The sequence below is a fragment of the Spermophilus citellus genome (assembly GCF_964194105.1).
Source record: "Spermophilus citellus genome assembly, chromosome: 5".
NCBI lineage: Eukaryota > Metazoa > Chordata > Mammalia > Rodentia > Sciuridae > Spermophilus > Spermophilus citellus.
The window spans coordinates 8267377-8293187 of NC_138186.1; the positions used below are offsets into that span (position 1 = coordinate 8267377).

The 25811-nt window shown below is 42.7% G+C and overlaps 1 protein-coding gene across 7 annotated transcripts in view; it reads left to right on the top strand.

Moving 5' to 3' along the window:
• The window catches only part of KIF13A (kinesin family member 13A), a 180101-nt gene that overhangs the window by 152713 nt on the left and 1577 nt on the right, over window positions 1-25811 (top strand). For 3 of the 7 annotated variants that reach the window (XM_081295321.1, XM_081295324.1, XM_081295326.1), the window contains 12 exons: window positions 1348-1474; window positions 2781-2836; window positions 5509-5633; window positions 5851-6027; window positions 6725-6817; window positions 7150-7302; window positions 8755-8832; window positions 12705-12752; window positions 13393-13498; window positions 15168-15319; window positions 15836-15934; window positions 21947-22723. In XM_081295321.1, the coding sequence (XP_081151447.1) occupies window positions 1348-1474; window positions 2781-2836; window positions 5509-5633; window positions 5851-6027; window positions 6725-6817; window positions 7150-7302; window positions 8755-8832; window positions 12705-12752; window positions 13393-13498; window positions 15168-15319; window positions 15836-15934; window positions 21947-22723 (1991 nt within the window). Of the gene's footprint in view, window positions 1-1347; window positions 1475-2780; window positions 2837-5508; window positions 5634-5850; window positions 6028-6724; window positions 6818-7149; window positions 7303-8754; window positions 8833-12704; window positions 12753-13392; window positions 13499-15167; window positions 15320-15835; window positions 15935-16307; window positions 16350-21334; window positions 21376-21946; window positions 22724-25811 lie in introns of those variants that run through there. The other 4 variants (XM_081295325.1, XM_081295323.1, XM_081295327.1 and 1 more) reach the window with 3 other exon arrangements.

Genomic DNA, 25811 nt, shown 5'->3' on the forward strand with positions numbered 1-25811 from the left:
GATGCTTGTGAATCTAATTATATGTTGTTGGTTTACAAAGGCTCTGAATTTGAAAGTAAGATGTTTTCATAAATCTCTGAGCTTTGTCATAAAATTGTCACATTAAAGGTCAAACTCACATTTGGGTCTTTTTAAGTTGTTGATGGACCTTTATTTTATTTATTTATATGCAGTGCTGAGGATCGAACCCAGTGCCTCACACATTAGGAAAGGCTCTACCACTGAGCCACAACCCCAGCCCCTCGCATCTGGCTTCGATGAACAAAAATGTGATGGATCTCAATATAGCAGAATGAGGTGTGCCAGGTGCCAGAGTCAAGGGTTCACGGCAGCTTGAAGGTTCTGAGACCATGCTGGGAACCTGGCTCCTGGTGGGCAGTAGCCTTGACCTCAGCTGGGTCACAGTGCTCCCTGCAGCTCCCTTGCTGCCCAAGGACGCAGCTTGCTTTGGCTGACCACACCACTTGGATTCTGGAATAGAAATATGCTCTTAAAATCCTTAGTCTCTCCCTCGGACTTCATGGTCTACGTGTTGAGGTTGACCCAGCAACAACGCACACATCTTGAATGTTAATCCATTTTATTCAGAAGTCAGCCAACGTTCTCTCAGGAGACATCTTGGCTCAGCTTGTGGTGTCTGGTGGGGAATGTGCTCAGCCCGCTTGTGAGAACTCACGTTGACTACACCTGGGGAGCCCCAGAATTGAATCATGGCAAGAGCATTCCAAAGTAGAGCAAATAAAATCCCTTTTCATAATAAGCAGGAAGGAAGAGAAAAAAGTTTTACCCTCAGCAACTTAGCGAGGCCTTGTCTCAAAATAAAAGGGGCTGGGGATGTTGCTAAGTGGTTAGCGCCCCCAAGTTCAATCCAATATCCAGTGCGCGCATGCACACACACACATACACACACACACACACAGTTTTACAAAGCATAGTTTATGATGTCCTTAAATTGACTGTCTTTATAAGATGGTATCTAGCTTTATATGCCACATCCATTATTTCATTTGATCACTTCAGCAAGGTCATGAAACACACTGACCTCAGTCACCACTGTTTGACAGATTAGGAAGCTAAGACTTGTCTTTTGAAGGCGTTCCCATATTTTCAGTGCCAGGAACCTAAGTCCTCTCGCTGCCTTCTTCTTTTCCTGGCATGTGGTGGGTACCGGGTCTGGTCCAGCCTCTCCCAGCCTCGATGCTCAGGCCTGACCTTCAAAGCCGCAAACGCTTTTTTGGGACCTAGTGATGTGTAAGCCATGTGGGTGTCACTGAGTGCACATCCGTCTTCAGTATGGACACTGTTCTTCCCTCTCCTGGGCACCCATCCTATCATTTTCTTCTGCAGACAAGACAGAGGACGATGTGGAGAGGGAAGCGCGGCTGGTGGAGCAGTGGGTGGGGCTGACGGAGGAAAGGAACGCTGTGCTGGTGCCTGCCCCGGGCAGTGGGATCCCCGGCGCCCCGGCTGACTGGTGAGGCCCCCTGTCTTCTGTGCCCTGGGGGTGGGTGTCCACTGCCTGTGGCAAGAGCCATGTCCATGGCTTTCTAGGATTATCACAGTGAATGGCAAGGAACTGAGCTGTCAGTAAGGGCCACCCAACCCTAGTGCTCTCTCCCACTGCAGCCAGCCTCCTCCTGCAGGAAGCCAGAGAGATTGCTGACCCTCCAAGAATCCAGTGCCACTCCTGTATTCCTCTGAATGAGAACTTGGACTCTGTTCTCTAGGAATCCTATCATGTTGGCTAAAAAGAATATTCCCAGAGTGTAGAGGGCAGTTTTTTAGGTTTTGTTGTTGTTGGTAGTGCTGGGAATCAAATTCAGATCAGTTTACCACTGAGCTGTATCCCTGGCCCATTTTGTGAATTTTATTTTTGAAATAGGATCTTGCTAATTTTCTCAGGCTGGCCTCAAATTTGCGATCCTCCTGCCTCAGCCTCTCTGAGTCATTGGCTGAGATTACCCGGGTGTGCCACTGTACCCAGCCTTTTTTGTTGGTTTGGTTTGGTTTTTGGGGTGCTGAGGATTGAACTCGGGGCCTGGTGCATGTTAGGCAAGATCTCTGACACTGAGTGACATCCACGACCCTGTTTGTTCTTATTTTCCCTAGTATGTGTTATTTTGGTAACTAGCAAAAAGTAAGCACTTGATTGATAATCAATGCTTGGTATGCTCCTGAGAAACAGCCTGGTACCCAAAGCTCTGGAGTGAAATAGTTTGGGATTTAGTTCTTGGTTTTAGCTCTTCAGTGTGTGTGTGTGTGTGTGTGTGTGGTGTTGGGAGAAGGCACGTTAAACACCTTGCTTATCTTCACACAGCCTTCCTTGTAGATTACGATGTACATAAAATAGCTGCACCACTATTCGGTACATGGTAGGGCTGCTTCTTGCTCTCATTCTCTAATTACAAAAATATGCCCTTGAGACTGATTCCCTTTGAATGCAAAATGTGCATGCCCAGATAGTTTAATTTGGACACACTTAGCAACCCTCGTGATATCGTCTGCGTGTCTGTGGATGCATGGAGCTGTAACCAGTTACATGGTTTGTTTTATGCGAAAGTCTTCAAATAACCTTTGTTTCAATTGGTTGCATTTAATTCACATATCTGGCGTCTCCTGCACATAAATCCTGTAGTCCCCGGGATTGGGTGGTAGGGAGGTGAGCGTGTAAAACTAGGCCAGCCACAGAACCTGCCTCTCCGCAGGGCTTCTCTCCTGCTTCCATGACCAGCAAGATAGCAGACAGATACTTTATTGTTAAATTTTGTCATTAAATTTAGGATTCCACCTTCTGGAATGGAGACCCACATACCAGTTCTCTTCCTTGATTTGAATGGTAAGTTCCAGGAGCCACCACATTTAATTAAGATCTGTCATGTATTCAGACTCACATTACTTCCATCTGTAAATCACTTTTGTAATTGCTCATATGCCGTGTCTTGGTGACATTGTGGTCCGTTCAGACGTATGTAAGCCTGACAGATAGTATCACTGACGGAAAGATGTAGATATTTAATTTAAAAAATAAGAACAGTTAGGGGCTGGAGACGTGGCTCAGTGGTAAAGCACTTGCGTTGTATGCATGAGGCTGTGGGTTTGATCCTTAGCAACACACACACACACACACACACACACACACACACACACACACACCCCACTTTAGGGATATTGAGAATTATGTACAAGAATATTAAAGCAGTTGTTCTGAAACGTTGATATTACTTCTGAAGCGTAGGATGGTTTCTGAGAAAGACCCATTTGCTGATGAGAAAGTTCAGTTCCAAGTGGGGAAAGTTACCTGAGTCCTAGCGTTTCCAGCTGAACGTTATTCCTGTCTCTAGATAAATAAATTCAAGTACCCATCGGAGTTGAAGGGAGTTACTTTTATTTTATTAAAAAAAATGGAACTATGAAATGTAAAATCCCCCCCCCCAAAAAAAAAAGTGAAATGGTGCTACATAAGACATTTTTGTTTTTCTTAGGAGAAAGGAATTATATGGAAACTTCTTGAAGTTAAAGACAGATTAGGATCCATCATGTATTTGTTTGCTTGTTATAGATGAATACAATATCTTTATTTTATTTAATTTTTAAATTTTTTTTTAGTTGTAGATGGACACAGTACCTTTATTTTATTTATTTATTTTTATTGGTGCTGAGGATCAAACTGAGCATGTCACACGTGCCAGGCAAGGGCTCTACCACTGAGCTACAACCCCAGCCCCTATTTATTTATTTTTATGTGGTGCTGAGGACTGAACCCAGTGCCTCACTCATACTGGGCAAGCGCTCTACCACTGAGCTACAACCCCAATCCCCCATCATATCTTCTTAATAACTTAAAACCACTCATGCTACTTTTCTTCCAGCCTTGGTCACATGGAAAACAGTCTTATGTGTTATATGACTCCACAAAAAGATGACTAAGACTGTATGTAATAGAGCCGCCTCTCATCTCAGGGAGGTGAATAGGATTCCATCACTGGGCTCAGACTATGCTGTTTGCTTTTACCATTCTTTCAACCAAATGTAGGTGTGCATTCACAGGGTCAGCTGCTGTATAATCTGCTCCTTTTGTAGAAGAATAAAAAAAAAAATCTTAAAATAGCAAACGTCACAAGACTTTTGAGAAAGTCAATCATAGCTTCCTTCTCCAGGAGAAAAATCCCTCCTTTCATCCAAAAATATGAATTTATACTTATAAAAATGTGTATTTGTAAAGAAACTCTGATGGTTTATTCCAATATGAAATCCATCTTCATGTCTTTATGCTTCTTTATCACATCAAAGGGTTAGCTACAAAACTGGATTTGTGTTTCTGTTCTGTGAAGCTATAAGACGAACCAGGATTTTGAGATATATATGACTTTCACCATCTTTTTCTTTTCAAGTTTCAACAAATATTTGGAATTTACTGCTGTGGTCTAGTATGTGCTTATCATACTAGTGGCCAAAACTGGAAGACATTTTGAAAAACCCTGAAGGTCATCCATTCTTGCCATGTATTTAGTCTTGTTGGAACAATAGGCAAAGAATTCACAAATACCACGACCTAAGCACCTGTTTCAAATTAAAATCAGCCTTCAGCTTGCAAAATAATTTTTTGATAATTAAGCAATTTGCAACAGAAGACCTATGTCAGTTTTTTTTTTTTTTTTTTTTTCCCTCCTGGAGAAGTCAGCAGATAACTGCATCCTAAGAGTTTCTGGTTGATCTGGAAGCTGGAACAAACAAAAAGCAGGCTTTTCCAAACCACAGAGGTGGCCTGTAGAAAGATATCCGCATTTCAGTGGGGAAAGTGGCTGATGGAAGAGGCAGTGGTACCTGCTCTAGGAGTCTGCTCAGAGGTACCTGCCACGTCCCCAGTTCAGAATTTTGTTTTGAGATGAATATAAAAGCACCTAAATGTCATGAAAATGTTCTTCCTGTGTGATAAGGATCCTCACATGGTCCAGCAGATGCAATCAGCCTGCGGAGGTCCACCTGCCCCAGACCCATGGGCCAGACGGCCAGATGGCTGAGGTGCGCGCTCCTCACTCCGCGAGCCACATCCCCAGCCCTATTTTTTTTTTATTTTGTTTAGAGACAGGGTCTCTCTGACTTGCTTAGCACCTCACTTTTGCTGAGGCTGGCTCTGAACTCTCAATCCTCCCACCTCAGCCTCCCAAGGTTCTGGGATTCCAGGCATGCACCACCCTGCCTGGCTAGAGTTGTATTTTTAAGGAATTAAAGCCATTGTGATCTTAGAGTATCTATTTCAATTTGAGGATAGAGAATGAAAGAAAAAAAAATATGTCGCATGTTAACATTTTCTATAATAAGTGTATTTTGGGGCTGGGAGTGTAGCTCAGTGGTAGCATACTTGCCTAGTATGCACAGGCCTTGGGTTCAATCTCCAGCACCTCAAAAAGAAAAAAATATATATATGTTTTTGAATTTTGGGTGATTGCTTAAAAACTATCTTTCCCCTACCTCTTTATCCTGTGCCTTAATCTTGAACTTGGTTAGCGGATGACCTCAGTGCCAACGAGCAGCTCGTGGGTCCACACGCATCGGGCGTGAACTCCATCCTGCCCAAGGAGCATGGCAGCCAGTTTTTCTACCTGCCCATTATAAAGCACAGTGATGACGAGGTAATTTATCCCCAGGTCTGTTGGAGGCCTCTGATTAGCACTCAGTGGGGGAGGGGGGGTCTTCCTGATAAGCCCTTCTGGTCTGCTTTGGGAAGGAGGAGCGGGGACTTCAAAAAATAAACCATTTGTGTTGTTCCGAATAGGTGAGGAAAGAAGTGTGTCTGACTAGGTCGAGTTGAACTTATTTCCATCTCGCCATGTTTTCCCTCCCTCCTAGGTTTCAGCTACCGCCTCTTGGGACTCCTCAGTACACGACTCTGTTCACTTGAACAGGGTCACACCGCAGAATGAAAGGATTTACCTGATTGTGAAGACCACCGTCCAGCTCAGCCACCCGGCTGCCATGGAGTTGGTATTAAGGAAACGGATTGCAGCCAACATTTACAACAAACAGGTAGCAACAGAGGCGCTCTGCTGTGTCTCCCAGGTCCCAGTCTTCCTTCTGTCCCAGTCCTGTTTCACAGTGTGAATACAGGGAAGGTGCAGAATGTGGCCACACTGGCCAGGTTAGAGCCTGACTGTCATTTCTCCAAGATCACTGGGCGCCAGGCCCTCAGAGGTAAATGTCATCCCCAGAACACTTGGCCACCTTGACTGAGAGGAAACCCGTCATCCTGGCAATGACATTTTATGGTTTGAAAAGTAGAAATATAGACTAAGAGGTTAAGTCTCAGGCCCAGTCAGGTTAGTAACAAAACCAGGACAAAACACAGACTGCAAATGAGTCCCTGTGCAACCACTTGGCCAGGTCACATCTCAGAGTGCTGTTGGCAAAACTCACCCCCCTAGGGTTCTGGAAAGTCTGATTAAAGGGAGAGACTAAATGGAGTTAGCAGAGGGGAGGGGAATACCACCACAGAGACTCTGTGCTGCACCCTCCGCAATGCAGTCTCCAAGTCACTCCTGGATGTTGTTGTCCCTCAGAAGTATAGACAGGATATTTAAGTTTATAGGGTTTTCCTTTTTTCCTGTTTTTCGGAATATTGTGTGTATATATCAGAAACATAAGTATGCATAAAGCATTTATAGTTGGTAAAATATTGAACCTGTATTTGTTACACAGTTTAATCTATCCTTTTCTTTTCCGCCAGAGTTTTACACAGAGTTTGAAGAGGAGAATATCATTGAAAAATATATTTTATTCCTGTGGTGTAACCTATGAAATAGTCTCCAACATACCAAAGGTACAATTTATATTATTTAAAAACAATTTATTATTATTATTTATTTATTTATTTATTTTTGCAATGCTGGGGATCCATCTCAGGGCCTAGTACATAGTAACTAAGCAAGAACTCTGTCACTGAGCCACATCCCCAGCCCTATTTTGTATTTTATTTAGAGACAGGGTCTCAGTGAGTTGCTTAGCACCTTGCTATTGCTGAGGCTGGTTTTGACCTTGAGATCCTCCTGCCTCAGCCTCCTGAGCTGCTGGGATTACCGCAGTTGGTCTCACCACACTTTTGATGAAAACGTTGTCCACGTGAGTACTGTCTTTTCTTTCCTCTCTCTTTAGGCAACCGAGGAGATCGAGGACCGGGAAACCTTGGCTCTCCTGGCAGCCCGGAGTGAAAACGAGGGCACGTCCGACGGAGAGACGTACATCGAGAAGTACACGCGGGGCGTTCTGCAGGTGGAGAACATTCTGAGCCTTGAACGGCTCAGGCAGGCGAGTATCTGAATAGCTGGACTGCAGGAAGTCACTAGCCTTCACCCCAGGGAGCAGGGACGAATTTGTAACCAAGCACCTGTCTAAATCTATCAGAGAAGGAGCAGTCATGTGGCAAATGTCCTTACTGAAAGGACTTGGACAAAATAGTGTCCCAAATAAAGATAATGCGAACTTTCATTGAGTACTTCCAATCTGCCAAGCACTGTGCCGGAATATAATTTAGATACTGTTCTCTGGTGGCTTTTTCATCACTGTGACCAAAATCCTGACAAGAACAATTTTAGAGGAGGAAAATCTTTATTTGAGGAGCTCATGGTTTCAAAGGTCTCAGTCCTCAGATGGCCAACTCCATTGTGCTGGGCCCACAGTAAAGCAGCACATCATAGCGGAAGGGTGTGGAGGAGGTAAGCAGCTCAGGACGTGGTGCTCTGGTTTGCCAGAGACAAATGTAAATCCCAAAGGCACACCCCACCCACCCACCTCCTCCATCCACACCTAACCCGCCTACAGTTACCATTAGTTAATCTATTCAAGTGGTTTGATGCAATGATTAGCTTAAGGTTCTCCTAACCCAATCATTTCACCTCTAAACTTTTTTGCATGCTCCACTCATGAGCTTTTAGGGATCACCTCGTATCTAAACCATTAGGGATATGTTGTTTAATTGTCAAAGGTAAAACTGTTATAATTCCCATTTTTAAATGAAGAAATCGAGTCTGAGAAAAGTCAGCTTCCTTGCCACAGATTTCACAGCTACTTAGGAAAGGGCACAAAGTCAGATGTAAACCCTAAGCAGCTGGATTCCAGAGTCCATATGTTTAACCACATGCTGCCACTCTCTGCCTAATTCTGAGACCCAAGTTAATTTTTGAGATAACAGCGGAGACATTCAAGCAAAAGTGGTTCACTCTGTATTGGAACTGTAAAACCAGGTGTATGTCCTGTGTTGACCGCATGAGAGCAAGTGGTTGGCAATATGGAAAGTCTGTGTTGAGCAAAGCAGCAGGAGAAACCAGACTGGCACCTGTCAGGATCATCTTCCTTTAGTAGAAACCTAATTTGCTACCTGAGTGAAACATAAATAGCATAAAACTCTTTGTTGTTTTGAAAGTGAAACATACAGCTAAAGATATCTTCTCATTTCCTCATTTTCTCTGCACACTCCTCTGTCACTTGTGTGAAAACATTCACAGTTGAAATGTATTTTGCCCAGCATTTTTTCTGTTTTTTTTTTTTTTTTTACTGTTTTCAACGAAACTGTGCGAATAAAGAAAAAAGCGGGCACAGCAAAATTGCAGTTTTGTAAATATGGATTTGTGCGCACGTGTGATCCATATTAGCAAAGTGATCTTTTCATCTGTATTTTCTAAATCTTCTACAAATACATGTGTTCCTTTAATAATGAGATGAGACATTCATGAACGTTGTCTTTAAATTATACGTTGACAGGCCGTCACGGTCAAAGAGGCACTTTCCACCAGAGCCCGGCACATCCGGAGGAGCCTCAGCACACCGAATGTTCACAACGTAAGCTCGCCCTGGTGGGGACCGGCTTCCTGCATGACCTGCCTCAGGATTTGGGTGGGGGCCTCAGGGATGGGAGGCTGGGGCTGGCACAGTGGGACTGTCACTCCTGGCATGGGAGTACCTCCCCCAGAGTGCTGAGCCTGCTTTTCTGTACCAGGGACACAGCAGAGAGCCAGGCTTAACGTATCCTTGCTTCTCAGTTCCTAGTCTTTCTTTTGACTGTTTTGATCATCTTTCTCGACCAATTCACCTAGAAAATTCAGTCGACAGAAATTGCCTCTGGCAGAGGGGACACTGTCATGGGAATAAAGGACAGATTAGTGCGTGGACCAATTTCAAAGCTTTCCCTTCCCAGAAGCAGCAGAGTAGAAGTGAGAGCCTTCCAAGGAAAAGTACAGGATTATTTGCCTTCCCTATCTCCAGAATTACCAGAAAACTATTAAACCATGGTGAAGGTTTGCAAAGTTGTCTTACAGCACACAGAGGAAATCACAGCAGAGAGCAGTAAGCTCTGTCCCAGGCGTTGCCTCTGACCACAGTGCAGGCCCTAGGACAGATAATAAGACTTAGACAGCTGTAATAGAGGAAACTCGGTCCTGCTGAATAATGAACCCGAGAAGAAATCAGGATAGAAATCAGGAAGTATTTACAACTAAATGATAATAAAAACAGGCATATGTTGATATTGTAGGATGCAGTTCAAGTGGTATTTAAATGGAAATGATGAGCCCTAAATTCCCTGTTCTTCTTATTTATACATAAAATACTAGACAGTAGGGCTGGGGTTGTGGCTCAGTGATAGAATGCTCGCCTCGCTTATATGAGGCACTGGGTTTGATTCTCAGCGCCACACATAAATAAATGAATAAAATAAAGGTCCATTGACAACTAAAAAAAGAAATATTTTTAAAAATACTAGACAATAGATAAAATGAAAGAGTGAGAGTTACTATTAGGAAATTTATGGTTCTTACGTTAAAACGGGAGGGGCGGGGAGGGGGAGGTTGGTATGGTAGTGTGTACCTGAAGTCCCACCTACTCAGGAGGCTGAAGTGGGGGGAGGGGGTCTCTTGAGCCCAAGAGTTCAGGACCAGCAACATATTAAGTCCTATTTCAGAAAGGGGAAAGGGGGGTAAACGGGCTAGGGGATGTAGCTCAGTGATAGAGTGTGTGATTGACATGTGTAAGGTTCAGGATTCAGTCTCTAACACCAAAACAAAACAAAACAAAAACATGAAATAATCTAAATTTCTTTCTTTCTTTCTTTTTTTCTTTACACCTTAACCTAATCAAGACTCCAGGTCTAACCAGGCACAGTGGTGCATGCCTATAATCCCAGCAGCCTGGGAGGCTGAGGCAGGAGGATCGAGAATTCAGAGCCAGCCTCAGCAACGGCAAAGGCACTAAGCAACTCAGTGAGACCCTGTCTCTAAATAAAATACAAAATAGGGCTGGGGATGGGCTCAATGGTTGAGTGCCCTTGAGTTCAATCCCTGCCCCTCCCCCACGGCCCAACCCCCCCCCCCAAAAAAAAAGACTCCAGGTCTAGCTACTAACTTTCAAAGAACACAGATGAAAGTGTTAAATACCACCACAGAAATTCAATTAGCAAAATCCGGACTATGGGAAACTACAGGGGAAATGACCTAATTTTTTTAAACAAATTAAATTTAATTAAATTGTTTTAAAAACAGATAAAGCTCCAAAAAAAATTAATTTTAAGAAAAGGGAGAACTCGTAGATTTATAGACACTGAATATATCAGTCAATTGCATGTATGAATTACTTTGGTCCAGATCCAAAATAAATTAATTGTGAAAATGTTTACGAGACATTTGAACATGACTGTATATTTGATAGTATCTATGAATCACCTAAGTTGTATAGAAATGATAATGTATTGTGGTTATGGTTTTTTAAAAAGGCCAGGGGAAGAGTTCCTTATATTCTACAGATTTATAGATAAGACAGGTGCAGTGGCACACACCTATAATCCCAGCCCGAGGGAGGAGGATCACAAGTTCAAATCCAGCCTGGACAACTTAGCTAGGCCCTATCTCAAAAGATAAAAAGGATTGGGGATGTAAGTCAGTGGTAGAGTGCCCCGGGGTTCATTCCCCAGTATCACAAAATAAAATTAATAATATTAAATTGAAAAGGGCTGGTAAAGTAGCTCAACAGTAAAGCACCCCTGGGTTCAATACCCTGTCCTGCAAAAAATAAAAATAATAGGCAAATAGTTATAGATACAGTTTATTTTAAGTTAGAAAAAAAGAAAACCAGAATCATTTAAGTAAGGAAGGAAATAAATATGAGAACAGAAAAATAACATATTCAAATAATATTAGAACAAACTTAAGAAAAATAAAGAATCAGCAAAACTGAAAAGCAGGTTGTTTAAAAAGTCTGGTCACATGGACTGGCTTTTTAAAGAAGATTCATTGGGGAGGAAAAGAAAATATGAGAAAAGATACAAATATTAGAAATGAGAAGATGGATTTTTTTTTTTTAGTCAGTATTGGGCATTGAACCCAGAAGTGTTCTACCACCAAACTACATCCCCAGCCCTTTTTATTTTTTATTTTGAGGCAGGGTCTCACTAAGTTGTCCAGGTGGGCCTCAAATTTGCAATCCTCCTGTCTCATCCTCCTGAGTAGCTGAGATTATAAGCAGGCACCACCATGCCTGGCTATGGGGTGTTTTCATCAGAGTTCTAATAGAAAAAAGTTAGAAGCAGCCTCAATATCCGTTAACAGGAGAAGGGAACAAAATAATCCATCACGCTGTGTAAGACCAAGTGTAGTAAGACAATACTTACATGAAGTACAAAAATATGGAAAATGGGCATGGTAGAGCACTTGCCTCGCACACAGGAGGCCCTGGGTTCCATCTCCAGCAGTGGGGGGCTGGGGTGGGGACTACAGAGATACTGATTATTGCTTTTTTCCCCCTTTATCGTTACTAGGAATTGAACCCAAGAGCACTGCACCACTGAGTTACATCCTCAGCCCTTTTTACTTTTTATCTCAAGTACTACGTTTCTGAGGGTCTCACTAAGATCCTGAGGCTGGCCTCGAACTTGCAATCCTCCTCCCTCAGTTCCCTGAGTTGGTGGCATTACAGTTTTGTGCCACTGCACCTGGCTGCTATTCATTGTTTATCTGTGTATGCACATGTAATTACACAACATAGGTGTGGAAGTAACTTCTTATTGAGTGTAGTCATTATTCCTGGAGAGGGAAATGAAAGAAGAGAGAGGTCACACAGCATTCAGGACATCCGTGGTGTGACATTTCTTTCTATAAAAAGACAATTATAGGTGGGCATGGTGGTATATGCCTGTATCCCAATGGCTCAGGAGGCTGAGGTAGGAGGATCACAAGTTCAAGTTCGAAGCCAGCCTCAGTAACTTAGTGAGATCCTAACAACTTAGCAAGACCCTGTCTCAAAATTTTTAAAAAAGGGGGGTGGTGGGTGGCAGGGGCTGGGGATGTAGCTCAGTGGTTAAATGCCCCTGAGTTCAATCCCTGTTGACAAAAACAAAAACAATAACAACAAAAAGATTATACCTGGGCATGGTGACTAACACCTGTAATCCCAGCAATTCAGGAGCAGAAGGATTGTAAATTCTAAGCCAGCCTCACTTTTTGAGACCCTGAGCAACTTAGCAAACCCTATCTGGAAATAAAAAATAAAAAGGGCTGGGGATGTAGCTCAGTGGTTAAGTTCCCCTGGATTCAATTCCTGGCACATAATTTTTATTTATTTATTTATTTTTAAAATATTATTTTTAAAAAAATATATGTATGTAAAAATAGACAATTATGTTAACTATATGAGCCACATTTATAAAAACTACTTATCTCTTATAGGTCTCCTCTAGTCGACCAGACCTTTCTGGCTTTGACGAAGATGACAAGGTATGCATCTGTGGGCGTTGCCGGGTCACTAGCAGGATCCAAGCTCTTGAGAACATAACTGGTATTTATACTTTCTGATTATGTCCTCAAGAAATCCAGAGTCTATTCCTCAGAGGTAGCCCACTCCTAAGAAGTTGAAATCAGGTAGATAAGCTCAAACAACATGTAAGTTTTCTCCCTTAGTACACCACTTAGTACACTTAGTGCACCTTGAGTCTCAGGTATACATGAAGTCAGCACACCACCTAGTTTGCCTGGTTCAGTGCTAACTTGGGCTACTACCAGGCAGAATTGTCAATGGAACCATTTTACTCTCAAGTGTGTATGGATCGTCCTTGCACTATCCAGTCACCACAGATGTAGGCCAGACTGATAGAAAGGGCTGCCTCTGAGAGGGGTTCACAAATGGATGTCACTGTGTTTGTAAGTCTTAAGGAAATACAATAAAATTAACATGTTTTACTCTGGGGATACCTTGGGTTTGATGGTGTTTGTTATATTGAGCACTTTTATCTCTGTTTGAAATACGTCATAATAAAAGGCACATAACTGCCATTAAACATAGGAGAAACTCAAATCTAGGCTTCTTTCTCCTTTTGGAGTGACTGCCTCACAGTGAGCCTGTACTTTTACCTTGTAGGGTTGGCCAGAGAGCCAGTTAGACATGTCTGACTACAGCTCCAGTTACCAAGATGTGGCGTGCTACGGAACCTTACCCAGGGATTCACCTCGGAGGAGCAAAGAAGGTAGTGGTCGCATGGTTTTGCGGTGACATTTCTTTTTAATTACTTGGGAACAGCATACACAGTCTTCCACGGCTATCACATAATGACATACAAAGCTTAGATTCTTATCAGCTAGATGAACCAAAGTATGCTCGTGGATTGAAGCCATCTGTCCTCTTACTGGATTTCCATTTTACTTTCCATTCACCATATCCAAATAATAATAGTAGCATGCTTTTTGTGTATTGCATATCACTTCAGATTTTCCAAAATTTTTTTTTTTTTTTGGTGTTCCTAAAGGAATTATATATATGTGTTACTGGGGACTGAACCCAGTGGCACTCTACTACTGAACTACATCCCCAGCCATTTTTATTTTTAGATAGGATCTTGCTAAGTTGCTTGGGTTGGACTCAAGGTTGTAATCCTCCTGCCTAAGCCTCCTGAATAGCTGAGGTTACAGGTGTATACCACTATGCTTGAATCAAAGGAGTTCTTGTTTTTATTTTTTTGTATGTATGTATGTATGTATTTTCCAGGGCTGGGCTCAAACCCTGGACTTCACACATTCTAGGCAAGTTTTCTACCACTGAGCTACATTCCCAGCTTAAAGGAGTTTTTTAAGAGAATACGATTGGGCTGGGCACAATGGCACATGCCTCTAATCCTTGAGAGGCCTTGGTAACTTAATAAGACCCTGTTTCAAAATAAAATTTAAAAAAAGAAGTTCTGGGGATGTGTGTAGCTCAGTCGTAGGACACTTACCTAGCATGCTTGAGGCCCTGGATTCCATCCTCAGCACAAAAGAAGGGGCGTGGATTATGACTGATTCCTAAAGTCCAAAAATGATCAAAAGTCAATTTGATCAGTGGCAATATATTACCTTCACTTTTAGTCCTCCCAGTGCCTTAAAGAAAACAGTGTTCTCGAGAAATATCAATCATCTGTTACCTTATAGTTTATATTTTACTTACTAAGTGTCATTGTACTAAGAATAGGGAAGAAATTATAGAAGGGGGAAAGAGGCTGCGGACAAGGTAACATGAGAGAACAAGCAAGAGTTATCTTTCTTTAGCGGTATGGGGCTGGGTAGCCTGAGGCAGAAAGGGACAGGCAGTCAACCTTCACTGAGCTCAGTCATTCATTGAGCATACTTATTGAACCTCTATTTGCTCTCTAAAAATGTAACCATGGGGCTGGGGCTGGGGCCCAGTGGCAGAGCGCTTGCCTAGGAGTGAGGCTCTGGGTTCAATTCTCAGCACCACATGAAAATAAAAATAAACAAAATAGAGATATTTTTAAAATGTAACCATGGAAATAAGATATATAAAAAAACATTCAGTGTTAAAGTGCAAATGTGCATGTACAGATGACAAGGGCCTGAGGACTCAGAGGTGGGAAGTCCATGGGCTGAGATTGTTCTGCTCAGTGGTACTTAAAGCTGGGTCATGGAAAGAAGGGAGAACATTTTGTTTCCAATTTCTCTCGCACTGCCCAGCCCTTTGGTAACTCTGTGATTTTATAGATTTATCCCTGTTCTTGCCTATGTCCATGTTAATGCTCAACCAGATAGTCATGTCTTCATGTCGTCATTACACCACGTGGTCCTCTGGTGAGGTTTTCGCCTCCCTTCCTGGGTGCCTGTGAACACACCCTGTGGCTGTAAACTCATGCCATTTGTCTTCCGCAGGTTGTGCCTCGGAGAGTCCTCACACCTTAACAGTGAGCCCTTTTAAAGCATTCTCTCCTCAACCACCAAAGTTTTTCAAGCCCCTGATGCCTGTCAAAGAGGAGCATAAAAAAAGGACGGCTCTTGAAGCAAGACCTCTTCTAAGCCAAGAGGTAAATGCTTGACTTGTCTGTACCGTGCAAATCAGAGTGGTGTCACCCCGTCTCGGGGGAACAGCAGTTTGCATTCACAAGTTGGACGCTGCATGTGGACACGCATGGGTTATTTCTCAGTGGTTCTGTTCTTAGGTACCTCTTTCTCAAACACACAGGGCTGTGGTAGGCTATTTTTTTCAATTGTTAATTGTTGTGGTTTTACATCTCTGTGTTGATGGCTTTTCCAAGTAATTTTCTTCTTTCAAGTGAGTAAAAGATGTCCCCTAGGCCTTTTGAAAATATTAAAAGCTTTTACTTATTCAGTTTTTAATAAAACTAATGGTGCTTTCTGCCACTGAATCTGTGTAGTCCTGTCAGATTTCACCAGTAGTTTAACTCTACAGAATCAGCTGCTGCGTTGCTCACGTGCAATCTAGGCATTGGCATTGCTTTTCTAACGTGCATGTACTCACTATGTATTTCGCTGTCGTCGTCCTTTGTGTGTGATGCGTCTGTGTGTCTTAACCTTTGCAGAGCATGCCTCCATCTCAGGCACTTAACCCTGGCTGCATTGTCCCCCCTGGAAGCAATGGCAGCAGCATGCCCGTAGATCACCATAGCAAGAAGAAGATTGTAAGTTCTGGAACCATTTCTGTCATATTGCCTGGTGGTGGGTGTAAAGCCCTTTCACAGATCGTCTTACAAAAGCTTTCCAAGAAATTAAGACGTGATAAATCTTTGGTTTTTTTCCTTTTTTTTTTTTTTTAAATGGTCCTTGGTAATGAAATTTTGTGTACTTGTGGACATGACCTATTCTTTTTTTCTAAGTTTTCCTTCTATTTTATTTTTTTCTTTTTGCTTTGGATAGGTTTGCTTTAAAAATGGGAGAAAGACGTCTTTGATGATTCTGGTCTTTACTTAAAAAAAAAAAAAAAAACCACAAAGTAATAGTGATCACTTTAATTAAAATCGAAACCTTTTTAATGTGCCTGTACGTATTACCCAGATCCTGAAGTTAATCTACCTAGAGGAATTGCACTTACTTGGAGTAAGTAACAATGCATTTAGCCGTGGGTGTGTTTGGAAGCTTCTTTGTGTGGCCTGAGCTCCTGCCAAGGTGATTCTGTAGTTTGTAGCTGCTCTGTGGTCCCTCATCCTCCCGTACACATCATCCTCATCGCTCTTGTGCAAGTAGCCTTTGTTAATTAGCTGGCAGAATATGGTCTAACCCCCTTGTTCTCAGCCTTGCTTTCAAGATGGCTTACCTATGTTTACACAGGTAGGTTGAAACTCTTGTTACCGAACCTCATTCCCCAGCCATTGATTTTAAAATTATGCATTTGAGAGAATTTTTTTAAGTGGTGTCCTACCAGACACTTCAGATTCTAAATTACTACCTCAATTAAAAATATTTGAAAACCCGTATATTCTGAAGTCTGGAAAGAATTCCCTAATCCTGTCCCAGCTTCCTCTCTCCTGTGGCTTCCCAGACTTGAGAGGAGTAAAGCCAGCTGGGGGCAGGAGGAGGCTGTGCTGCTGATGGCTGCATGTGATCCGCTTTGCGGGCCGAGTCGGGGGGCAGGGGGTCTCCTCTCCCAGCTATTCCACTTCAGGCCCATTCCAAAGCCTCATTAGTGTGATCCTTTAATAGTTCCAAAATATGCTGCTATCGGACCCTGCAGAAGTAACCCCAGCTTGACCCGGGTGTGCAGCAGGCCACTCCTTGCTTGCTTGGATCTTAGGAAATGACTTCCTCATTCCTCACATAAAGAAAGAAGAAATGGGCTGGGGATGTGGCTCAAGCGGTAGCGTGCTCGCCTGGCATGCGTGTGGCCCGGCTTCGATCCTCAGCACCACATACCAACAAAGATGTTGTGTCCGCCGAAAATTAAAAAATAAATATTTAAAAAAAAAAAGAAAGAAGAAATGCACCCTTTCCCCTTCATTTCTGTTGGCCTCCTCTGTCCCTCTATCCCAAAGACCCTATCTTAGTTCCTTATGGAGAAAAGGACACATTGCAGCAGCTGCTCCTTCATCTCTGTGAATTTTAATGAACTCTCCAGCCACTTTCCTGGCCACCCCCTGCCCAATTAATAAGGGCTAAAAGGGCCACATGGCTGTGCTGTTTCCCCTCGGACTCTCTGGCGCCCTGTCTGCATGGACCTTTGTGGACATCACTGGACTGCACAGGCACACGATTCAAACCTATGGTGATGCTCCGCTGTGGTACAATACCATCAAGTGACTGTTGAGTGAGCCTCTAGAACTGCCCCACGGGCGGTTCTGCTGTTGATTGCTTGCCTCAGTTGTTTTCTTCACTTTGTTTTAAATATCTTAAAACCACTCAGCTGGGAGAGCGTGGGACAGAACCAGATTCTCTCGACCCAGGAAATCTCAAGCAGCGATTAGACTCCGACCGAATGCAGCCTGAAGTGTGCCACGTGGGTCGAATGGGGCCATTTTCCTGCCAGGTTCTGATGACAGCTACTCCAGTGTCATCTCTTGAGGCTCCTGCCCAGTTTTTTCCAGATAGTAGTTTTCCAGGATATTTTGATAGAACTTCAGTATGTGGCTTGTTTGATCAGAGGTTTCAGTTTCTCTTTAGGAAACTTTAATTTTATTCCTCCTCTTGCCTGCCTTTGATCCTACTTCACTTTCTTTTCTCTTCCACTCTTGAAAAATCAGAGCGTGAATCATGGTTCAGACTGATGGAGGAAAATTGCAGTTATTCTTGAAAAGTACTATCAAAACACTATTCCTGTTATTTTTTTTAAACCCACTGAATTACCAAAGGAATTTCTGTAATTACAGAAAATATAATGAAACTGTGGCATATATTGCTGTGCTTCACATTTAAAGCCACACTTTGTTGTCTCATAATTTGGGAAGATATACAGGTGTTTTTCCTATTTTGTGTAAATTAAGATAAAGGCAATAGAGTGACCATATGACCCATCTCTGAGGCCTTGTATGGACAAGGTGTGGTTTATTTCTTTCATTTATAAGAAGAAACAAAGGTCTAGAATTATTAAGCGACTTGCCCAAGGTCTACAGCTAATGATAGTGTAAGACAAACAACCCCTCATCCTTCAGCAAGACTGGGCTGACTGTATTGATTTCGCATGCTCCCCACAGTGCAGTGTGATAGCCAGCCGGCCTGCCCACAGTACCATGGACAGAAGTACTGAGAGCCCTTGGCAGATACAATCCTGAAAGCCGACTGTCTGGAGGCCTGCACAGGCTTGATTATAGTAGGAGTGGAAGTCACACTCATCGAGTCAGACTCGTTGCAGAGAGTCACTGTTTTAATGTGGGTTGTGATCCCTTTTTAAAATCAAGGTGTTTTGTCTATAGGTAAATATGAGCTGCCTAAGTTAAATTGAAAAAATCAAATCATGGAAGACTGTAGCTATAGAGAAGCTTGAGAACTTGACTTCATGCTCCACTTTTAGGTAGGGTTTTCATCCTTTTTGCCTTAAGACACTGTAGGAAGGTGCTTAGTGTAGTCTCCTGTAAGATAGAATAATAACAATGAGTCTTCTGGTATGAAAAGTCTATTTAACCAAACTCCCTCGACATTCATTTTAAGCTATTGAAGTCCTCTTATTTTTTTTTCTTCCTTGAAGACAATAATTCCATAACCTTTCAGTCTCCTTTATGTTTAGAAAGTGTCTGATCTCTACTCAGCTTTCTTTTCCTGGAATAAGTTGTCCCTGCTCCTTTAGCTTGTCCCTGTGGGACAATGGGGCCCTTTCCCTCCCTGAGTATATCACTGCAGACTGCTTCCTATTTGAACTTAAATCTCTTTAGATTCTTTGATTTTACTAAGATCATGCAAGATCCTTTAGGAAGAAATTTTCATCTTTGTGAGTCTGATAAATTGATACCTATTTCTACTTGTTAAACTCATGGTTGCATATTTCATTCAGCAGAATTGTATTTTAGGATAACGTGCCTTTCCTAGTCTTGAGAAGAAATAACCTCCAGGCATCAAACGGGCCCCAAGTTACTCATTTTCATCTACAAATTAGTTTTTCTTTGCAAGAGGTGATCTTTTTAGTAATTAATTGCATCAGGTACTTTAGGGCTTGGAGGATTGTGTTTCTGTGCCAGCTGAGATTAAAGGAGGTATAAGATACAAACACTTGAAATTCAATTTTGAGTCTAAACATGACAAGCAGAGATGTCAAGATCATTGTATTGTCATGAGCAACTAATAAAAAAAAAAAAAGCAAAAAAGAAAATACAGGCAGACCCTACTGAATTACACGATTCCGTCCAATATTCCTTTGCCAATATTCCCCCCTAAATTTCTCCAATCCACTCACTTTACCAGTGCTATTTAACTTAGAAAGCAGCTAAAGATAAGATGCTGAGAAGTTAGTGTTGGCAAGGTTTTTGTTTTGCTGATTTCAGGAACTTTATGACTGCTGTTTGATATTTACTTTTTAATGGCCAAGGAATTAAGGCTACTGATTTCTTTAGCTAATTTATAGTCAAAAACTTTTCATTTTCTTTTTCTTTTCTTTTCTTCTTTTTTTTTTCCTTTTTTGGTGCTAGAGATTGAACTTCGGGCCTTGTACATCTAAGCACATGCTCTACCACTAAGCCTCACCCCCAACCCTCAAATACATTTTAAATACTATTCTAAAAGCTAAATGAAGGCTGAGGGTGTAGTTCAGTGGTAGAGCACTTGCCTAGCATGTGTGCAGCCCCTGGGTTCAATCCCCAGCACTGCAATAAAGTAAAATAAAATAAAAATGAATAAATAAAAACTAAATTATTTTTTAAACTAAGAGCATTGAAGAGTACTGAACTATTTTTGAGGTGTCTAGCATTTTCTGTGATACAAAAGAAAATATTACCATGAAATTCAACAGAGGAAATTTCCGTTCATTTGTGAACCACCTGCCACGGCACAATGATCTATCTTTTTTGCACATTCTTAGATAAGCCCTTTTCTCTGCCTCTGTCTCTCTCTTGATCTCTCTCTTAAAATGTAACCTTAATGATTAAAGCTGATATTTGGTTGTAGGTTTTTACAGTCACCTTGTTGTTATAACAGAGGTTTCTTTCTTTCTTTTTTTTTTTTTCTTTTTTATTACTGGGGATTGAATCCAGGTGCATTATACCATTGAGCCACATCCCCAGTCCTATTTATTTTTTATTTTGAGACAGGGTCTCACCAGGTTGCTCAAGGTCTCCGTAAGTGGTTGAGGCTGGCCTTGAACTTACAATCCTGCCTCAGCCTCCTGAATTGCTGGGATTATAAATTTGTGCCACCACACCTGGCAGTCAGACATTTAAAATCTCTTATTAGGGCTAGAGTTGTAGCTCAATGGTAGAGTGCTTACCTAGCATGTATGAGGCACTGGGTTCAATTCTCAGCACCACATAAAAAAAATAAATAAATAAAGGCATTGTGTCCATATACAACTAAAAAATATATTTAAAAAAATAAATATCTTGTTAAACCAGATGACCAATGTAAAAAAGCTACCTATTTTTAAGGTTTATAAGTTCTATTTTGAATGAAATTCTCATTCATCCAAGCAGAGTTCAGGGTTGTTCCAAGGGCAAGGACCAAAGTCATTGCTCCCTGAAGGAGGGAGCACCATTGGTACTCCCAAATCCTCAGGACAATGACGGGCACATAGTGGGTGCTCAATGAATATTTCTTGAATGAAAATAACTTTTTGAAAGCACTATTTGTAGTGGCATCAATTGCTTATGAGGACTAGATAATATATTATTTCATTTGAATATGAAATTAGAATGTGTTTTACAACATTTTCTATCAAATTATGCATGATTATGAAATTATGCATTTATGACTTGGGAGCATAGTTCCCATGTGTGAGGTCCTGGGTTTCATCCCTAGCACCATCCAAAAATTAAAAATCGTTCATCTGGAGAGAGTCTGGGGAGATGATAACACCACTTTTCCATATTTGCAAAACAAATCTTCATTAAAACTACTTAATGAAAGAGATTTTCATCTAAACCTCAGTATCTATTCTCCTTGTTTTCTAGCCCAATCCTCCATCTGGGCTTCTCAGTGATCCTAGAAAACTGTAATTGGTCGTTCATATTGTAGAATATTATATTATTTAGTGGATATTATACTATTTAGTGGAATACTGCATGCTTTTGGTCTTGGGGGTCTCTATTTTACTGCCCTCTCTCCCTATAAAATAGCTCAGGTTTTCACAAATGACTTGAGCCACCTGTACCTGGCTTCTCAAGGTAAGATTCTAAGACCAAAGGAAGGAGCAGCTTTTCCCTCTAGCTTTCCCTCTGCTGGTTTAATGAGAAAAAGAGGAAACATCGCATCTGCTGTTAATCACGAGTAACTAATTAAGGGTCCACTGCCCTGGGTCCCATCCCTTAATCCAGGGAAGGAAAGATCTCCAGGTAGCATTGGGTGAGTAGGAAAAAAATAAATGGCTTCTTACTAGATGATCATGGGTTCACGGGTCTCTGAGAATAATATACTTTTGTATACAATAAGTGATAAGATTTGACCCACTTGGAAAGAAGGAAGAAAATATAAAACAGAACTGAAAATGGGACGGGGGGCCTTTAGTAGTGCTTGTCTCGATGCCGCAGAGCTGCGGGGTGAGCTGCTGACTCTCGTTTCTGCAGGACTCCGAGGAGGAGGAGAACGAGCTGGAAGCTATGAGCAGGCAGCTGATGAACTCCCAGCCTTACGTCCCTGTGGAGTTTGCCGACTTCAGTGTTTACAACGCCAGCTTGGAGAACCGGGAATGGTTTTCTTCTAAAGGAGATCTGACAAACTCACGGGTCCTGGAGAAAGAGGTGTCTCGCAGCCCTACCACCAGCAGTATTACCAGTGGCTACTTCTCCCACAGTGCCTCCAATGCCACCCTGTCGGACATGGTGGTCCCTACTAGTGACAGCTCAGACCAGCTAGCCGTTCAGACGAAGGATCCAGACTCCAGCGAACATTCCGGACTGTCACTTGGGCACGATTCCAGACTACCCTCAAACAGAGAGTTGCCAGAAGGAGAAGGAGGCTTGGGAAAGGAGAAGACGAACACGGTGCCACTCAAGGAACACAGTGCCTTAGCCAAAGCGAGCGCCCCCGAGAAAAGCTCCAGACTGCTGTGTAGGACTGGTTCATGGTCCGAGCCGGATGCCTGTCCCAGCAAAAACGGCCAAGCAGCCAAGGAGTTCTGCCCAAGGGAGGTGACAGTTGAACACACCACGAACATCCTCGAGGATCATTCTTTCACAGAGTTCATGGGTGTGTCCGATGGAAGAGACTTTGACGGTCTGACACATTCTTCTGCTGCAGAGGCCTCCAACAGGAGGAACCTACCAAATAAAACAGACAGTAAGAGTGTCCCAGAGGGGCCACGGGATACTGGCCAGCTGAATTCCAAGTTAGAGAATGACCAGGTAACACATTCCAGAGGCAGCCTTTTGGGTCCTGTGCTGTCGGTGAGCAGGGCGGATTGTACACAGAGCTCCAGAGGCCCTTCATCGCAGGGACAGGGTGGGAAAGAGTCATCCTGATATTTCCAACAGGGGAGATGCCCACCGGGGAGCAGGCTCTCAACCTGTCCCGTTCACTCTGTGTGTCAGAGCAGGTTGGCTTTGGGAACCAGAGTGAAACCATGAAATACATAGGACCAGTGGGTTTTTATTTTATTTTATTTAACTAGCGTATGAGTTGGTGTTAATTGAGCACCCAGGTGGATAAGGATCAATTCACCTCATATTCTTTCCCTGAGATGTTTAGCTATTGGCTCTTCAAAGTCATCTGGTAGCATCTATCCTATTTCATCAAATCTATGATTCCTTTGATTATTATATGATCTATTATTTTATATATCATTAAGAAGGGAAAATAGCCAGGTGCGGTGGCACTTACCTATAATCCCAGCAGCTTGGGAGGCTGAGGCAGGAGGATCACAAGTTCAAATCCAGCCTCAGTAACTTAATGGGCACTTAGCAACTCAGTCTCTAAATAAAATATTAAAAAAGGCTGCAGATGTGGCTCAGTGGTTAAATACTCCTGGGTTTAATCCCCGGTATCAAAAAAAAGAAAGAAAGAAAGAAAGAAACAGCCAGGTGCCCAGGTGCATACCTGTAATCCCTGCTACTTGGGATGCTAAATATGGAAAAATCACAAGTTTGAGGCCAGCCTGAGCAATTTGTCTCAAAATAAAATGAAAAGGGCAAGGGATGTAGATAAGTTGAAGATGCCTATTTAACATGCCTATTTCCATCTCCAGCATCACAAAAAAAGAAATGACTATCAGCAATTGCAAGACACACCCTAGTTTTAGACATGTTATAGTGGAAGGGGAAACATAGGTGGTGAAGAGTTGATAAAGTACAGTAATCTGGTACCCTTACGGGACTGTGCTTCATGGGGAAATACAGGCAGACTTCCTGAGCAATTAAAGTTTGGATGTGGGGCTGGGGATGTGGCTCAAGCGGTAGCACGCTCGCCTGGCGTGCGTGCGGCCCGGGTTCAATCCTCAGCACCACATACCAACAAAGATGTTGTGTCCGCCGAGAACTAAAAATAAATATTAAAAATTCTCTTCTCTCTCTCTCTCTCCTCTCTCACTCTCTCTTTAAAAAAAAATAAAATAAAAATAAAAATAAAGTTTGGATGTTACCCAGATTGGAACAAAATAGACCTTTGCTAAGGAAAACATAACAAATTACATAAACAAGAGATTATCAGCCTTTAAGTGTCGTATTCCCAAGTACCACCACTTCTTCCCATTCACATAACTTTTGGTAGGGGGCCACTGGGGATTGAACTCGGGGGTACTTGACCACTGAGCTACATCCCAGCCCTTTTTATTTTTTTTAGTTTGAGAAAAGATCTTGCTAAGTTGCTAAGGCTCATCTCAAACTATGATCCTCCCGTTTTAGTCTCCCAAATTGCTGGGATTATAGGCATGTGCCACCATGCCAGGTTTATTCTCATAACATTTTTGGCCCCATACTCCTGTGAGCTATGAAGGAGCCCTGGCGGTGCACAGAGTCACTCACACCCTCAGAAGCCTGGGGAGAAGATGCCGTTCCAATGAGGCTGCTCTTCTCCCCAGTCTTCCCCCTGCTTTCTGTACCAGCCCTTTGCATTTAAGTGTGGGGTCATTTTCCATAAATAAACTACAAAAGTGACCTTTTGCAATAAGAAAAAGGCTTCTTTCCCCCATATGAGAATAATAGGGGCTATGGCTCAGTGGTGGAGTGGGTGCTTCATGTGCATGGGGCCCTGGTTCCATCCCCAGCTCCAAGAGAACAGAGTCCCTCCTTGCTAGTATCTGTTCTTGCCACCAAACCGAGCATTTGTTGAAAAATCCTCCACTTCCTGCAAACTGACCTTGAAGCCGGATCAGCATGGATGACCTGCTTCACCTTTGCATTCAGAAGGCCGGGTCAGAGCCTTTCAAATCCCAGGAGTCCCTCAGCACCAAGACTTTGCTTCCGTGTGGTAGAGGTCACTTGAGAGGCGGCAGGTGTCTAAGGTCTGCACTGTGAGCAGCGTGGCCCTAAAACAGAAGGGAGGGGCCTACAGCCCCCTCAAGGCCTTGTTGCCTAGATTATTTAGAACCTGACAAACAGGAAAGGTCTCACTTGCGAAAGGTCCCAGAATAGCAAGTGGCAGAATGCTTGCTTTGTGTGTGCAAGGCCCTAGATTCCACTCCCTGTCTTTGAAAAGAAAAAGGAAAAAAAAAAGTTGAATCTACAGAAATGTTTGCTGCCTCCAAATAATGGGAGGATGGAGATTCTTCTCCCCTAGGCATTTGCCTTAGTGCTCGGTAGGTCTCTTCTGGCTGTTGTTTGCAGGGGTGAAGATTAAACGCAGGGCCTCTGGGTGGGGCGCTGAGCAAGCGCTGTACCGCTGAGCTGCACCTCCAGCCCATGTTGGTTTCAATAAGTTGTTTAGGAAGTTTTAGTGTGTATTTGAGAACTTTTTCTGTGTTAAAATTCTAGTTCATTTCTAACCCCGAAATGACTTAGAACGTGGATCAGAGGCAACTTTTTAAAATTTTATTATTTTTTTGCTGACTTTGCTTTGCCTTGAGGTTTTACCTCAAGGTTTGGCTTCTGCCTTGCATGGTGTGAATTCCAGAAATGGGTTCCATAAGAAACCCAACCCAGGGCTGGGGTTGTAGCTCAGTGGCAGAGCACTTACCTAGCATGTGTGAGGCACTGGGTTGGATCCTTAGCACCACATAAAAAATAAACAAAACAAAGGCATGATATCCATCGACAACTACAAAAAAACCCCAAAATTTAAAATCCCTTACGGGTGGGCCCTGTGGGGAGGTGGACAGGTGGGGACAAGGAGCCTGGACTTGGGCTGGGGATGTGGCTCAAGCGGTAGTGCGCTCGCCTTGCATGCGTGCGGCCCGGGTTCGATCCTCAGCACCACATACCAACAAAGATGTTGTGTCCAACGAGAACTAAAAAATAAATATTAAAAAAAAAAAAAAAAAAGAGCCTGGACTCACCATCC